The sequence below is a fragment of the Cnephaeus nilssonii genome, assembly GCF_951640355.1.
Source record: "Cnephaeus nilssonii genome assembly, chromosome: 21".
Classification (NCBI taxonomy): Eukaryota; Metazoa; Chordata; class Mammalia; order Chiroptera; family Vespertilionidae; genus Cnephaeus; species Cnephaeus nilssonii.
Genome location: NC_137092.1, coordinates 20,800,221 through 20,816,392, shown reverse-complemented (window position 1 = coordinate 20,816,392; position 16,172 = coordinate 20,800,221). Strand labels below are relative to the sequence as shown.

Sequence of the window (16,172 nt, the reverse complement as noted above, 5' to 3'; positions counted from 1 at the left end):
GGGGGGCGGGACTCGGGGTGGCCTATCCGGCCATTGAGAGTCACGGATCCGCTGCCACTGAGGGGGGCTATTCTGCTGTTGAGAGGCGCAGGGGGCGGGATTCCCACCCCCTGCGCCTCTCAATGGCCAGATCCACGGCCGCTGAGGGGGCCTGCCGCGGACACCCAGCTGCGCCTCTCAACGGCAGGGTAGCCAGGGTAGCCAGGTGTCCGCGGCAGCCCCCCCTCAGCGGCCATTGAGAGGCACAGGGGGCGGGAGTCCCGTCCCCTGCGCCTCTCAACAGCAGGGTAGCTCCCCTCAGTGGCTGCGTACCATCAAAAGTGGGGGAGCTGGGTGCCTGTCTGCTCCGGCACCAGGCCTTTCAGAAGCCTCGCCAAGGCCTGGTGCACCAGTGGACAGGCACCCAGCTCCCCCACAAAAAGCGAAAGCATGTAGGGGACCCTACACGTGCATGATTCAATCATGCACTGGGCCTCTAGTCTTTCTATAGAAAGATCCACAGGTTCATCGCACACAATGGACTGCCCCTGCCTCAGAGACCCCCCTCCCAGCCTGCAGGAAACTGGCTGTCCCACCTGCTCAATGCAGGGCTCAGCTAAGACGCCTCGGGAAAGTTTCTCACCGTCACCAACCAATGGGGTGGCGAGGAAAGGCCACCTTCGCAGCTGCCACTGTGTTCTGTCCTTTATTCAAGTTTGAGCAGAAAACCAGGTCCACGCAGCAGCGGGAGGCTCCAAGGTTGTCCCTATCGGTGGGCAAGGTAAGGGCAGGGAGTGACATCCAGCCTTTTTATTAAAATAAAAGAGGCTCACTGTCACTCCCAAGTCCTTTTCATCTGCTTTATCTTTGCTCTTCCTGTCTGGGACCCATCCCCTTTGTCTCTTCCTTCCCCAGGATTCTCATCCTCCTTCTGCCCCCATCTCTGCACCAGGCATGTGCACACACATATACACCCACCTACACTACACTTACACACATATACATTCTTCCCCCCCCCCCCCCCGATAGCTGGGTCCCATCTACTTTCAAGTTAAAAGTAAGGCCAATATGATTGGGGCAGCAGAGTGTCTTAAGATCCCCCGAGGACTTGAGTGGAGGGTTTGTGCCCTAGAGAGACACGTTGAGCACACCGCCCAAAGCGTGTCTGGAGAAACTCACCTGCCTAGAGAGGGTGATGGTACCGGCCAGTATTCAGCCTCTAGTTTCCAAGCTGCCAAACAGGTCTTAAGGGAGTTGGTCCTGTCCACCAACACTCACCCAGCCTGGTGTCCCCACGAATGGACACCGTGAGAGCAGTCATTTCCCACGGAGTTTGGTCTGTTTGTTATTTTTAGTTAACCACATTTCTTGATATTCAAATGTTCTATTAAAAAAACTGAGTGTGGAAAACCCCCACTTTACTACTGTAGAAGGAAGAAAGAATATGATTGACCAACTTCAGGTATAGCAGTATTGTTTAAAAGAGAATTATTGTATGATTACTTAAAATGGAACTAAATAATAAAGCTGTTAGTAAGTGTCCAGTGTGTGGGTGTTACCTTGTGTCTTTAAATAATCAGTGTCTGGTTGGACCACCTGGGGAATCGTTTGTTTTAAATGTTAGGTTCCAAATACAGAGGTCTTATCACCTGTCATCTGAACTAGAAAGAAAAAGTTAGATTTTAACAGCAAATTATAAACTTACAATATTACTACCTAGTGATGATTCTTACTTTTTCTCTGCCACCTATTTAAATGTACTGCATACAACACTGCACGCCCAAGACACACTGGTGGGTAAGATGAGCTGTTCTCCATCTCAGAGCTAGTACTTTATGGGGAAAGTCAGACATTGAAGCCATCATTACAAAGAACTCCAAACAATCTCTTTTTCTCTCTCTACAATGTAACTATAAATAGATGTCATCTCACACCACTCCCTTTATCTTTCACAACCGGATGTGAAGGGTCTGCACACTTAGTAGGCCCCCTTGCAAAGTAATGATGAGCCTTCTAGCCTCTGCAAGCAGGAACTACTATTAAAAGAAGATGAAGACTGTGGCAGTTTTAAAACATGGCTATATATTCTTTGACATCTCCCAACTAGAGGCATGTTCTGCTTGCTCTCTTCCTGAATCTGGGCAGGTTTATGACTATTTTAACCATAGATTATGATAGAAGTGACACTAGGTGACTTCCACATCTGAGTCATAAAAGGCCTTGGGACATCCACCTTCTCCTCTGGAATTCTTACTCTCTGGAGCCCTGTGTTACCACAAAAGATCTGAGACCACCTGCCAGAGAGGTCATGTGTGAGCACTCTAGGCCAAGGTCACAATGTAAGTGTGTTGGGCCCAGCCTTCCAGACATTCCTCCTGAGGCACCTGACACATGAACGGAGCATCTCAGACCCTCTGCCAGATGCATACCACCCAGCAACCTCTATCAATGTCTCAAGAAAGAGAAGACTCACCCTGCCAACCTCAACCCGGATTCCTGACCCTAAAAGTTAGACAACATCATAAATAAAATGGTTATTATTGTTTAAGGTCCTCAGGACGCATGAGCTGAACTAACAGCAACATTTCACTGAACAAGTTTTCTGTCTGTTGTTTTATCTGATGATGATGGGAGGGGGTGCCTTACATGCAGCAAAACTGACCAAGAAGACACAGCCATCTTCCCATGCCCAGGCCTTGCTGCTCAGCCTGGACATCAGCATGTGCACTCCCAAGGCTCCTGTAACGTGAGTTTACTGGCATTCATGGAGAAGGGGCACCTCCCTTGTCTGATATCACTGAGTGTGGATGCAGACTGGCATAGGAGTCACAGTAGTCCAAGTACACCCCCCCCTCCCACCCTGTCATCTGGTCATATCCTCAGACAGACCAGCCCAGCCACTGAGATGTCTACACACTGAGAGAACCCTACCACACCCGCGGAGCTGTTGTGTCTGCGCCATGGTAACCCTGACCGAGAAGGTCAGTCTCATACACTTCAGACCTCTAGACCTTCCAGACAGTCTCTCTTGGGTACCAAATGGGGGAAGATGTTTTGATCTTCACTCTGTAGGCTCTCTGTCCCTTGGCAACCCAAGAGGGATCTGAGGAGGCCCACAATAGAGGTGTTGGTGATGGAGCTGACTGGAGCAGGCAGGGAGTGGGGAACATAAAGGGAGGGTATTTGGTTGCCACGGCAACACCAGCAAACACTCAAAGGGGAGGGTGTGGCCCAGGATTTAACGAAGTGCCACTGGGTTTGAGCAGCAACTGGAATGTCTGAGTGTAGCTGCATTCCTCCCCACAGAGCCGGGCCAGGCCACGAGCAGGGGCTGCCAGGACCTCTCAGGAATGCTCCGGGTGAAGAAAGGCTTGGAACAGACAAGCAGGCCTCAGGTGTGGGCTTTCTGACCCCCCAGCCACAGAACGGGGCCTCCCAGAAGGAATTTGGAAAACTCCACAAAGAGCCAAAGCAGACTTGATCTACAAATTATTGCCACCCCCCCCCCAAAAAAAAAACAAACAAACAAACACTGAGCCTGACATTCTTCAGGGTATGAGCAGGCACTTGAAAAGTTCTTCCCTGCAAATGCTCACCTCTGTCTTTCCCTTGATGTCTGCCTTCTCCACAGTATCCTCACAGTGGGGATGGACCTGGGTCTGAAAACCCTCACAGGCTGATCGAACAGAAGTCGGGTTTGTGGTGCATGTTAGCAACAGGAACGTGGGTGGCAGTGGGCTGGTGAGGCAGGTTTGGAAAGATGCTGTAACAAGAGAGGCAAGACCACAGACATGGAGCACACAAAAGCCTGAGGTCAAGGCAGGGCCTGTGTTGGATGGCCCAGTGGTTAGATGAGGCTTCCACTAACCAGGAGATTAACCAAAACCCTAAGAAGAATGCCCTAGTGAGGCACCTACTAGCCAGTTATCCATTAGGAAGGAGGCCTGCAGCTCCTCCTAGAGGCTGGAAAACCTATCTTGGGAATCTGACCTCGCCTTCTGGTCCAGGTCCTCAGACTCTGCCCTTCTCCAAACTCAACTCCCTTCTGTCTCATTTCATCTTCCCCTGAGCATCAACTAATGAGGCAATTCTTATCTGAGATACAGCATGAAGGGAAGCCGAGAACACGTGGTGAGATTTTAAGGGCTAATTAGGGTGATTTGGGATACTTTGTTGGAAAAGGAAGAACATTCATTCATTCATGAATATGTATTATTATTTCTTGAGCTCCAGCTGTGCTATGGAAAGGAACTCACATGAACACTTTACATGCCAAGTGCTTCCAAGGGTCACTAAAGTGGCCCCACTGAATGCTCATAACAACCCTGCAGATATAAACGTATCCTCACTTTATAAACGGGCTCTCAGAGACCCAGTCACCTGCCAACACCCTCCTGAGCTGGAAGTCTACACTAGGTCTTGAGTCTGAAGCCTGTACTCTCTCAATGAGGAAGCATGATACGTAAGTGCCTGAATGCCTACTAAAGTTCATTTCGGGAGATAAGTTGAAATACACGGATGTCTCGGTACCTCCTGGAACTTCATTTATATCTGGAGGGAACCTTGCTACTCTCCCCAAGCCACAGCCATGGCCTGGGGTCCTCTTTACCTCATTAAGGTACCGTGTCTAGCTCTAAAATCATTATGGGTGGGTGTAGATTGCTTGTTTATGAGCATGCTACCCAGGCAGAGGCCTGGGACACGCTCGGACATTAACAAGACCCTCTAAGATTGTGGATCAATTACATTGTCTTGCTGACAGTTTTTTCTTTAATTTTTTAAAAAAATCCCTTCCCTTAATACTTGGAATCACATTCTGTTTAATTTGGGGTATTAAACTGGCACACAGCATGGCTTTAAATAAAATTACATTTAAAACATAGCCAAAGGTTCAGAGAACATTTAATTGCATGTGAGTGTGTATGGTGGGAGAGAGGGAGAGGGAGGAATGGGAAGAGGAGAAAGGGAGAGGGGGAGGGAGATCAACAAATTCATTAGGATTATCTCAAAATTCAAGCCAGAAAATGCACAAAAAGCCAGCATATCACCATCCCTACTACTCCAGCTCCATGGTAGACACCTTCACATTCACTATGTATCAAAGTGGGGAATTATTCCATTTTACAGATGGTAAAATTTAGCCTTAAGCCATTAAGTGACTTGCTCAGGATCACCTGACTTTATCTCAAGTCAGGTTGTCTCTTAGAGTCTCTTATCTCGTCTGATCAGCACTTACTATTTCTTTCCAACCCATGTGGAATACACATTTAAAAACCGAAATGTGCCTATTTATTAGCTGGGCTAAAGCACATCTCAACAACCTAAAGTTGACCCCTGAATTCAACGCAGTCTCCTGTGTTGGGCCTATATTATCATCACTTCTTGGATTATTGTTAAAGAACCAGTCAAAGAATAAAAGTCAAGTGTCCACAGGGCCACTGACCCATCCCCAACACAACATCTTTTTTTTTTTTTTTTTTTTTGGTTTTCACATCCATAAAAATCTGGGTTGGGATTCAATTCAGCAAAATTCAAGGTTTTGTCTAGGCAGGGCATGTGCAGGCAGGGCCAGAGAGCTAGCACCCACTGAGAGTGTTTCCAGCCCCGTGTGGGATGTGAAGTACTGGCTTCCCTGAGGGCCACCTGCTCCACGGGGTGAACATGGCCCAAAATCCAACCTGGGTTACACTTCCCAAGCCATGGTTTCTGACGAAGGGGGGCTGGGTTCTACTTCAAAAGGCATCAAGTGGCCTAATGGAGCCCTGAGCTCATCTGACTTCGAAGAGTTTACAACTGAGTAGGGGAAAGACAAGAACACACGGAACCAAACATCAGTCAACTAAATCGAGTATCTTAGGAGAGGACGGGAAGGGCTCAGGGACACAGTAACATTTTCAAGAACAGCTTCATGACAATGGAGAACACGAGAAGGGGCCAAGGAAGTGAGCAGGTTTTGACACGTGGTGACAGGGAAGGCACTCCAGGGTGAGGCAGGAGGTTGGGGAAGAGGTGCTTGTTCAGAGGCAGTGGCAGGTCAGTGCAACAGGTCAGTGCTGGGACTCGTCTGGCCACTGAGGACATGCAGAGTCTGTGGACTCGGTTCCCTGAGTCACGGGTGGCTCGATGGGAGCTGTGCTTTAGAAGGAATGATGTGGACTCTGTGCCGGTGGGTCGGGGGCAAGAGGCAGGGTGGGGACCTTGCCTGGCCATGTTACCATGGTCTGTTGAGGGGTTGATGCCGCCTGAGCCAGGGGAGAGCAGGGCAGAGGGAGAGGAGAATGATGGGTGAGAGGTATGGAGATGCAGTGGGTTGTGTGCAAACATAAAGAAACTGGTGGCTGAGGAGACTCTGCCCTCACCTCCTCCCTCCCTCCCTCTGCCCCAGGGCTGGCCTGGGTGCACCTCCACACACGCACCCAGCTCTCTCCCACCTCAGACCTGCTGTCCTCTGTGCCGGCTTCCTCGGCCCCGCTATTCGCTGGGCACCCTCTCACTCTGCACGTCTCTCAGAAGCATATCATATAAACTAGCATCTCCCACACCTGGCTAGGCCTCACCCCTTAGCCACACCTTTTTTTTTTTTCCGTAGCCTCTTCACTAGCAGACGTATTTCTGGGTATACTGTTTGTCCCCTTAACCTCTTTCAAGCTCTATGAAGACAGAGACCTGGTTTTGTTCACTGAGTAGGTGCTCAGTAAATATCAAATGAAACGACATTACCAGCTATGTGGATGTTTTTTGCTTCACTAAGGTCAGAGAAGACCAGATATAAATTGTACAGACATGGGCCCAGTGGGTTCGTTAATGCTAGAGGGACTGGCTATTAGGCAGGATGACCCATAGAAGGAAATGCTACAGTGAACGATTTGATCTTTCAGAGACTCAAGCCGAGGACCCCACAAAACAAAGAGGAAAAACAGAGGGCTCATTGGCAAGGAGCTGAACACAGAAAATCACTCACACCTCAAGGTGCATTGCCACCAGACTAGATTCTGACCAGAAAGTGTGCCTTTGAGCCTAGGTAGGCTCAGATCACGGCAGACCTGAAAATAACCATTATTTTTTAACCTCAATCTTACCTTGTTCCAGATCCAAACACCCAAGGCACATACATACACGTAGAGGCTCTGTGAGCGTGGACCATGGTGACGTAAGATTCACACCTCCTCCATGGCCAAGCCCCGTGGTTTTTTTCTGAGCCAACCACTGGGTGAGCTAGTGAGATGCCCCAAAGCCAGCCCCGGAGATGCCCTGGAGCTGTTCATAAGTGGGGCCTTCCCACTGCCCTCCTGCCCAGCCGGAGCCCCTCACCATCCCGTTGGCCTGAACCTGAGAGCAGGGCGTCTCCAGCTGACCGTGACTCAGCCTGTCATTTCAGGTTTCAGTCCGTGGAAACCTGAGCCCCCGTCGCTCCATGACTGTCCCTGGGGAAGCTGTTCAGGAGAAGGCAGCCTTGCCAGATGGGTGTGAGTGGCATCTGCAGGGGCATCTGCTTATATTCAGGGCCTGGCCTGGGCTGCGGGCCCTGGGAGGGAGCGCTCAAAGGCTCGCTCTCAGCTGTCCTGCCCTCAGTTACCAAGAAGGCCACAAGGACACCCAGGGCACCTTGAAACACATGTCGCCTTCCCATCTCAGGTCTGCGCTGGGCCTCGTGGGCAGGACATCGCGTAGTGGAAAGCAAGCATATGCCACATCCCGTTTGGGACAGAAAACTGGGACTCCCATCCCAACTGCACTTAGTTGTATGAACTTACATTTCTCAATAACCTGTCACTCAGTGTCCTCATCTTCGAAATGGGGAAAAACAACATAAAAACACACACCTCTTCTTGCTCTGCCTAATCCATGGGTAGCCATAAAGCATAAGAAAGCACTTGGTGACCCATAAAGAAAATGCAAGGTGATACTCGTTTTACTCTCAAATGTTTATGTGTCGTCAACTCCCTGCCAAGGCCCGAGCCCCTACCCTCACCTAACTATTCCTCAGTGCTCCCCAAAGGGCTCCCAGGGGGCTGAGCGACCCCCAGCCATCAGGCAGCCCAGAGGCCTTGGCACGCTGTCCCCAGCTACAAAAGCTTCCTGGGGTGAGCCAAACACTGGGTATGTGAGGTTTCCAATTGCCTAAAAAAGCACCCATATGCTCTCTTCAAAAGCCTGCTCCTCCTGGCTCCTGTCCTGCAGTGACCACCTTCATGGGTGCGGGAGCTTACCACAGCGGCATCACCTTGAGGTTCCCCCCACGGTCCCCTTACACAGCCTGTTACTCACCGTTCTCTTTTCCTTCTCACATCTTGGCATCTCACAGAACCAGGCCTGACCCTCAGTCCAGTCATGGCACCTAAAGGAACGTTCTTCACCAGCCTGACCTGGTGTCCTTGTCTATGAAATGAGGACATGGAAGTTGAGGATCTGTTGTGAGGGTTCAATAAGATTGCGTTTGCAAGCGCACAGCATGCGTGAGCTGGCTGCTACCTTCCAGCTCAGCTGGGTGGCCCACTGACATCCAGTGACACACAGCCTTTCCTCATCCTACCGCTGTATCGTCACCCCTTTCCTTCCCGTGGCCCAGACTCTCCCCGCTCCCTTTTCTGCTAAGATCACATGCATCCTTCACACGCCATCCTTCAGACGCTACCTACCTTGGCATCAGGAGTGAGGCCCACTTCCTCTGAACCGTAAAGGGTTCTTGCCCTTTATTGCTGTAACTCCTGAGGCTCTTGACATCACTACGGTGCCCTTTGCTTCTGTATATCATCGCATCTAACGAAATTCCATGTTTCTCTTCCTCACACATTCCACTTACTTCCTCGTTTCTAAACGCCCGGGAGGAATGGTCAGTCTTCAGGCACGAACCTCTGCATCTGGCACTGGCACTCGGAAAGCGATCTGGAAGTGGCGGGAGGACTTACGGAATAAGACACCAAACACACCTCACGTGTTCTGTGCTAATTTCTTTAATGAACACCTTACAGTCGTACAGAGTAACTGGCTGGGGCTGTTGCCTTCCAGTGCAGGGGTGGGCTCTGTTCACCGTGCTCCCCTCAGGCCCTCCTCTCAGGCACCAGCTGACATGCTCACTGGTGGTGCCACAGTGCAGAGCAAGCATCAGGCCAATGGCTCAGAGTGGACAGAAGGGAAAGGGAGACTCCAGAGCAGCTCTTCCCTTTCATGTGCAAGTTTGTCCTCTCGTCTCTGGTCGGAGACTGTCCCACTAAGCCGCAGCAAGCCATTCCTGGGCAACTGGGGACCAGAGTCCCCAATTACCAGGGAAAAGAGGAAGCAGAGTTGTGACTTGGGAACAAGGACACAGATGGGAGGGGTCTTGGGAGAGGATGCCCGTGACCCCATGGGTGAGTGAGTCGCTGAACTCTGACCATCCTGGGGAGCGAGGGGGAGCTAACACCCAAAGTCCTTCAACTTGATGAGTGACTGAAGGAGCTCAAACACTAATCCCGGGACAAGGGCTGAAAGGACCTGCCCCAAGTGGCCAGAGCTGACGGACAGGCAGCCTTCGGGCTGAGAGCCTTCCAGCCACCACAGGAGCGGTGCCCTCCAGGCCGTGGGGAACTGCAGGTGTCCCCAGCAGAGAATAAAATATCTTTACGTGAAGGATGAAGAGAAGCATGCTCACTGCCACTCCTGGGGGACACTGAGCACAGACCTGCCCTGGCATGGCCCGCAGCCTCCTGAGCTGGGCTAGGCCAGGACGTCTACCGCCGCCATCTCGGACAAGGAAGGACCCTGCACAGAGCTCGATACCCCGCCAGGAATTCGGGTCCTCTCCCCAAGAAAACAATTTTACACTTGTTTTTTTAATGGAGAGTTGAAACTTTTCCATTGTCCTTCCCACAGGGAAGCCTACCAGAATCCCAGAAATAAACATGTGTTCTCTTCTTGGGGCACTAAATGTGAGCCCAGACAGCGAGCAGTTTCTCTCACGCCCTCACGGTTGGAGGTCAGGAGGATGAGCGTTGTTGGGATGGACTGCTCTTCCTTTCCCCAGTAACTAAGCCACCCTCATTCCATGTCCTCTTCATCTGTTCCAGAATAGTCTTCTTTCCTGTGTGACGTGTAGCTCCAGATAGTGGCGAGTCACATGTCCCCGTCCTGTTTGCACAGCCATGGACTCGGTGTTGATGGGAGACTACGCAGCTTCAGGGGAGGCAAGCTCCCGGCCCTCCCTGAGATGATAAACTGGGGTCTTAAACAAGAAATTAGTTCCTGACGCTCATTCCCAGAGGCCTAATCCAGAAACTGTTGCCAAAAAACACCAATGTCATAGACCTCATGTAAAAAAGTAAGCCTGGGATGCAAGGAGAGGCGTGTTAACTGGTGTGGCATGTACGGCCCATGTACCCAACTAGAAGGAATAACAAAGTGGACCCTAAATAGTTGAAATTCTTCTTTCTCCCCACAGAGTGTCACCCTTGCTCCACGTGCTTCCGTAGCTTGTTCAGATGGAACTGTCTGGGCCACAGGTCTAACACATCGTGCCTGAAGAGAAATTACTCTGACTTGGAGTTAGTCAAAGGATCCCTGTGGTCAGCGTTGGAGCCTGGAACAAGGTGGCGTCTCCCTGACACAGTTCATCTCTGGACCTTGATTACCCCCGGCCTCTCTCTTCTCCATGGCTTCCCTCTGCTCCTCCACCCTTTCCTGTTCTTCCATCTCCTCCCGCCTTCCTGTCTGTCATTTCCATAACATCTTCTTCCCCGGAAAGTCAATAATTGGTCATGCGGCTGTGAATGATGGCCAGGCTTGGGGACTCAGAAGGAGGGAGACGGGAGCCAAGTAGGAGGAATGTGTGAGTTGCTATAATCCTGATGATCAGAGAAGGAGCCCTAAGACGAACGTGTTGACTGGCTGGCAGAGCACCACGCTGGGAACAGCGCACGGGAAGGGCAGAAATCCTGGATCTCACCGACCCCCACTAAGAGTTCAGAGAAGTTAATATATTCTTTTCAGACGGTTACTCAAGAAACGTGGTCCATTCTCCTGTGGTCCTGTCACTAGTGGGTACTCCCACCCAACTTTCTGTGCCTCCTCGTGTCATCTTTCCAACCACCATCTCCTCAAAGTGGGCCCAGCTCCCAGCTCAGCTCATAAAAAGATGATTAGCTGACACATTCACTTCAAGAGCCCCAACTAATCTGTCTCTCTTTCCTCTATTTTCCGCAGCCAGCCCATCCCCATGGATACAAAGGTGGCAGAAGGACTTGCCTTTCTGTCCTCAAACCCTCGGTGTTTATTTTGGATATGAGCTTCACAGCAGCATGTGTGGAACAATGGATAGTTTTTAGCTTAGTAGACAGCAAAAAATATAATATATATATTTATATAATTATGTTTAAATACTTATAAAGAATAACTAACCTCGTTATTACTATGGGCGTCTACACAGATGACAGGGAGAGAGCCAGTTTAGAACAGATGAGTCCTGAAAGGTGGCAGTTCATTCAAACTGGGTGTGGAGCGTGTGTTTGGTACTGGTGTACAAGTTGGGTGGGGCTGAGGAATGGGCAGGGTGCCCAGCAGGGAGTAGGCAGAAGTTGAGGGTGGAGTTGGATAAAATATAAATGAGGGAGGAGGGTCCTTGTACACCTATCATATTTCTCCTACTTTTAATCAACTGCCTACGATTCTTCCCTACTTGATGCGACAGGTGGCTCCTACAGACCTCCTCCTGCGTTCCTCATAAGCTCCATGCTCTTCTTCATTCCAGGAACTTCCTTCCTCATCCACCTTTTGTTTCCTTCCCTGGAGGCCTCCCTTTCTTCCTGCCTCCAGGGTGGTAGGAGGGACTCCTCTGCAGTTACTGGTTCTCTTCTGCCTTGGGGTCTCGGCAGGTGCATTCATCCAGGTCACAGTCGGCAGCGAATGGGATGACCTGAGGGTTAAGGAGAAGATGAGGTGTGTGTGGGGGGGAGGACATCTATGTGACTTAAATACGATGATGGGTATAAAGCACACGTTTCCAAGAACCTATAGCTCCTGTAACAACTCCTCCTAAAATTACCACTAATGTCTAAAACTGTTGCTGTTAATGTTTTTGTCATATTATTGTCAACACAAAATCTCAGTAAAGTAGGTAAGATGAATGTCAGTGTTTTTTCTTCACAGAGAAGGCCAAGAGAGGCTGGGCGACTTAACTCAAGGCCACGACACAACACCTGGAAAACCAAGGCCCTATCACCCAGGTCTAGGGCTCTGTGCCCGGATGTGCTTGGAGCAATAGGACCCTGTTGGCATCTTCATAAGCATGAGGCTTGCCTTTCTTGAATCAAGGATACACTCTGGCTTAATGAAACAGTGCATCTCTCTACCCACTGTTTATGGCTAGACTGCCTTCCTGCTATGTAATTATCCCTCCTTCATGCCAGACATGGTCCAAAAAAGTCTGTACTGTTGGCACTTCTATCAACAGATAAACACACTTTTGGGATGTCCATAACTAGCTTCAGAGAGATTGGGGCATGCGGGACACATGATGTAAAGTGGCAGAGATTCTACCCTTTGGCATGGACAATCGAATGAGATAAAAATAGATGTGTTTTAATAGTCCAAGTACACTGGGCAAAAATACCATCTCTTGCATATTTCTGATTCATTAAATTGGCCAACTAGCATCAAATATCTTTGGAGGGATTTTTTTTTTCTTTTAATCCACATTATTGCAAAATTTCAGCCTATTGAATTTTACAGGCTTAGCTTAGGCATACTTGCTAATGTAATAGAACCCAGGGAAATAGGAATAAAAGGCATTGAGAAGAGAACCACTGTTCAGGATATGATCCAGGGAGGACTCCAGGTAGCTTGTGGTGGCCATTCGACATATGTTTTCAATATGCTTATAATATACTTTATAGGATTAATTTAATTATGAAGATTAATAACTGGATATTACTTCCTGCCTCTCCGAGGGGTGGAGGCCATTATTTCCTAACTACAAAGATGTTTCCTGAAGGGTAAGCAGGTGTGAGTTTTTCAGGAGCAAAAGCCAGGGCTTTTCTGAAGGAGGTACTGTACTGACCATTAGAGAATTAATACTTTTGAAGGAGCTATCCTAAAAAGCCACTATCCTGAATCCTGTCACTTTAGAAACCCCAGTGTTTGTTCATTGTGACTCCCTCTTCTTGATTGTTGAATAAAAACCAATTGTGATACACCAAGGAAAGCTAGCCAAGGCACCTGCTTCCTTCCTGGGGCTGCCTCCCCGCCTCCCCCCCCCCCCCCCCCCGGGCCCTCCCTTACCTTCTTGGAGGAGAGTGTGGAAGAGCAGCAGTCGCCCCCATCGTAATGGCAGTAGGCTCGGTTGTTGATAGTATCACACCAACCATCTGCTTGGAAAGGCTGGCAAGGAGGTGGGAGTTCAGTGTCCAAGCCCAGCTCCATCCCCACTCCCACTCAGCCCCACCCAATTTAAGCTGTGGAACTCAGGAGATATTATGGGAGAACACCCAAGGGGCATGACACAATTGACCTCCCATTCTCAAGAAGTTAAAATCTCAAGACCATCAGGCCTAAGGAATGATCACATTTCACCTGTAGAGCCTGCTCCTGGCCTACTCAGGGGTCCAGAATGTTCGTCTGAACTCCTTGATGAATTGTTTCATATTCTTGTAATAACAGGCCCTTATATCATGTAGGCTACAAAATAGCTTCACACATTTTATTATTATTATTATTTTTAATCCTCACTGAGGGATATGTTTTCACTAAGTTTTAGAGAGAGAAGAAGGGAGAGGGAGAGAGAAACATCAGTGTGAGACACATCGATCAACTGCCTCCCACACGTGCCCTGACCAGGGATCAAACCCAGAACCTGGGCATGTGCTCCAACCTGAAATCAAACCTGCAACCCTTCAATGCAAGGCAGGGCTGGCTTTAAAACTCCTATGTTATCAGTGAGGAAGTGGGGATGCACAGAGATGACAAAGATTTCCTGGGGTCTCACAGCTAAAGCAGAGTTTAGGATCAGCAGTCATGTATCTTGACGTTTTGGTGCTTCTCACAGACTATAACTTTCACCCCTTCTCCTGGCACTTGTACTTGGATCCTAGCAGTCCTACGGTGCTATGAAGACTCAAATGATGTCTGTCCAGAGTGCAGTGGTTCTCGGGCCTGGGACACCCGGGCTGGAGTAGAGATAGTCCGACTTGCACAGCCACTTGTGCACAGCAGCCAGACATAGGGTTAGAGCACAGAAAGCTAAAACGTTTCCATTCACTCCTCTTACTGCTTCGAGTTCACAGAAACTAAAACGGGAAAGGGGCCCAGGCCAAACCAGAGTTAATGGAGTGTTTCACCCCAAAAGGCAATGTGTGATAAGAATAGCAACAAGCGGTTAAAAAAGTAGCTCAGCGGCCCAATGCATTGTTTCTCTAACACGGTGGTTCTCAACCTTTCTAATGCCGCGACCCTTTAATACAGTTCATGTTGTGGTGACATGTGGCAACCCTGCTAGCGGTTCTCAACCTGTGGGTCCACGGCTGTAGAGCCTAAGACCATCGGAAAACACAGATATTTACATTACGATTCATAAAAGGAGCAAAATTACGTTTATGAAGTAGCAACGAAAATAATTTTATGGTTGGGGGTCACCACAACATGAGGACCTGTATTAAAGGGTGGCGGCATTAGGAAGGTTGAGGACCACTGCTGTAGAGCCACTCGTGGAGGGCAACGGTGGCCCACAGCATCCTGGAGGGCACGGCAGCCAGCCCACCCACTCAGTCACGTTAGCTCTCCCCATCCTGAGTGGCGCCCAAATGCAAAGCCTCAGGAAACACCTCATGGTCACATTCTTTGTCCACAAGACAGTCAATAGACTCCTGAGTCCTGAGGCCACCTGCCAGTTTACATGTTCACATCACTTTCCCCCACCCTCCTTAAATGTCAAATAGAAGGACTGTTCTCTATTTTGCTGTACTTTGATGAGACAGATCACTAAACTCAAATTTTAAAAAAGTCCATTAAATAATTTTTAGCAATTAAGTTACATCAGAACGAGCTCATCCAAGATATTACTTCAGTGTTTTGATTTACTCTATGGGGTCCTGAGGTCACTTGAGCATCATTCCAGATGTGTACCCCTTTGCAGATCACTAAAAAGCTGCTACTTGTGGGGTGGAACTCAACAGGTGTTGCACAGCTGCACAATAATGTCTGCAGTGAGCAGGAAGTGAAAATGAATTCTGTTTTCAACACGGGCCTCACCGGGCTTAAGAGACAAAGATTCCAAGAGGAGCATCTGTCTTTGACTTGAAGCCAGGGCCTCTGGCTCTGGAGAACGGGGAATAGATACACCATCAGGATCTGGGTCCCCCACTGCAGCCAAGTAATAGATCAAAATACAGCTACCTGCATCCTAACACCTAGCAACGCCCGGAGGTCCTCCCTGGAGGACCAGATACATCTATGGAGATTCCCCCCCGAGTTTTTCTTTTTCAAGTGTTTGGAGTTTATTTCCTCATATAACGTGACATCTGTTCCTTTTCCTCCAACCCCGACTGACTCATTGGCACAACATCATCGGTTCCTCCTTTCCTTTTCATCCAATTGTCTATAAAAGAGACCACCCAAAACACATTTCCCACACATATAAGTATGGTTGCAGTATGGACAACGTTAGCATTTGGATGGATGAATAAAGGATGCCGGGGAATCTTTCTTTCCTAAGTGCTCCCCAAACATGGCTTCTCACCTCAAGAACATGAGGGAAGACACACAGAGAGAAGTGGTCTAGGTGACCTTCTAGGTCCCATTGCACTTCCACTGCCACAGCCCAGACAGGCTTCCTACAAGCTGCTGCTGCAACTCTGCTCTTAGAGGGTCGTCTGAGAAGAGACGGGAATTTGTAAGAAGGAGCAGAAATGCAGAGAAAAGGTTGGAAAGACCCAAGTATTTAATTTACTATATACCTATTAGAATTAATTGCTCCTCCCCCAACCTGCCAAAAACAACTTCTCCACCCGAAACAAACAGAGGCTCCCATGGCAACACGGTCCTGGGAAGCTGAGAATGGAAAAAATGGGAAGAAAAAAATGACTAATTGATCCCAAGTTTTTAAGCTTCTGTAGACTGGATGGAGACGGGAGATCTGAGTCTCAGTCCCGGAAAGGTGTCCGGCCTGGGGCGGCACTCCTTCCCGAAAGCAGCTTTCCCAAGGGAGGGCGCGAGGCTCAGTGTCTCTG

The 16,172-nt window shown here is 49.3% G+C and overlaps 1 protein-coding gene across 2 annotated transcripts in view; it reads right to left on the bottom strand.

The window, feature by feature from the left end:
• Positions 1–11,372: 11,372 nt before the first annotated feature.
• Positions 11,373–16,172, bottom strand: part of PAPPA2 (pappalysin 2) — a gene marked incomplete at its 5' end in the record, with an annotated part of 212,529 nt that continues 207,729 nt past the window's right edge. For both annotated transcript variants that reach the window (XM_079762097.1, XM_079762098.1), the window contains 2 exons: positions 11,373–11,866; positions 13,231–13,329. In XM_079762097.1, coding sequence (XP_079618223.1) covers positions 11,792–11,866; positions 13,231–13,329 — 174 coding nt within the window. In that variant the 3' untranslated portion in view covers positions 11,373–11,791. The remainder of the gene's footprint in view (positions 11,867–13,230; positions 13,330–16,172) is intronic.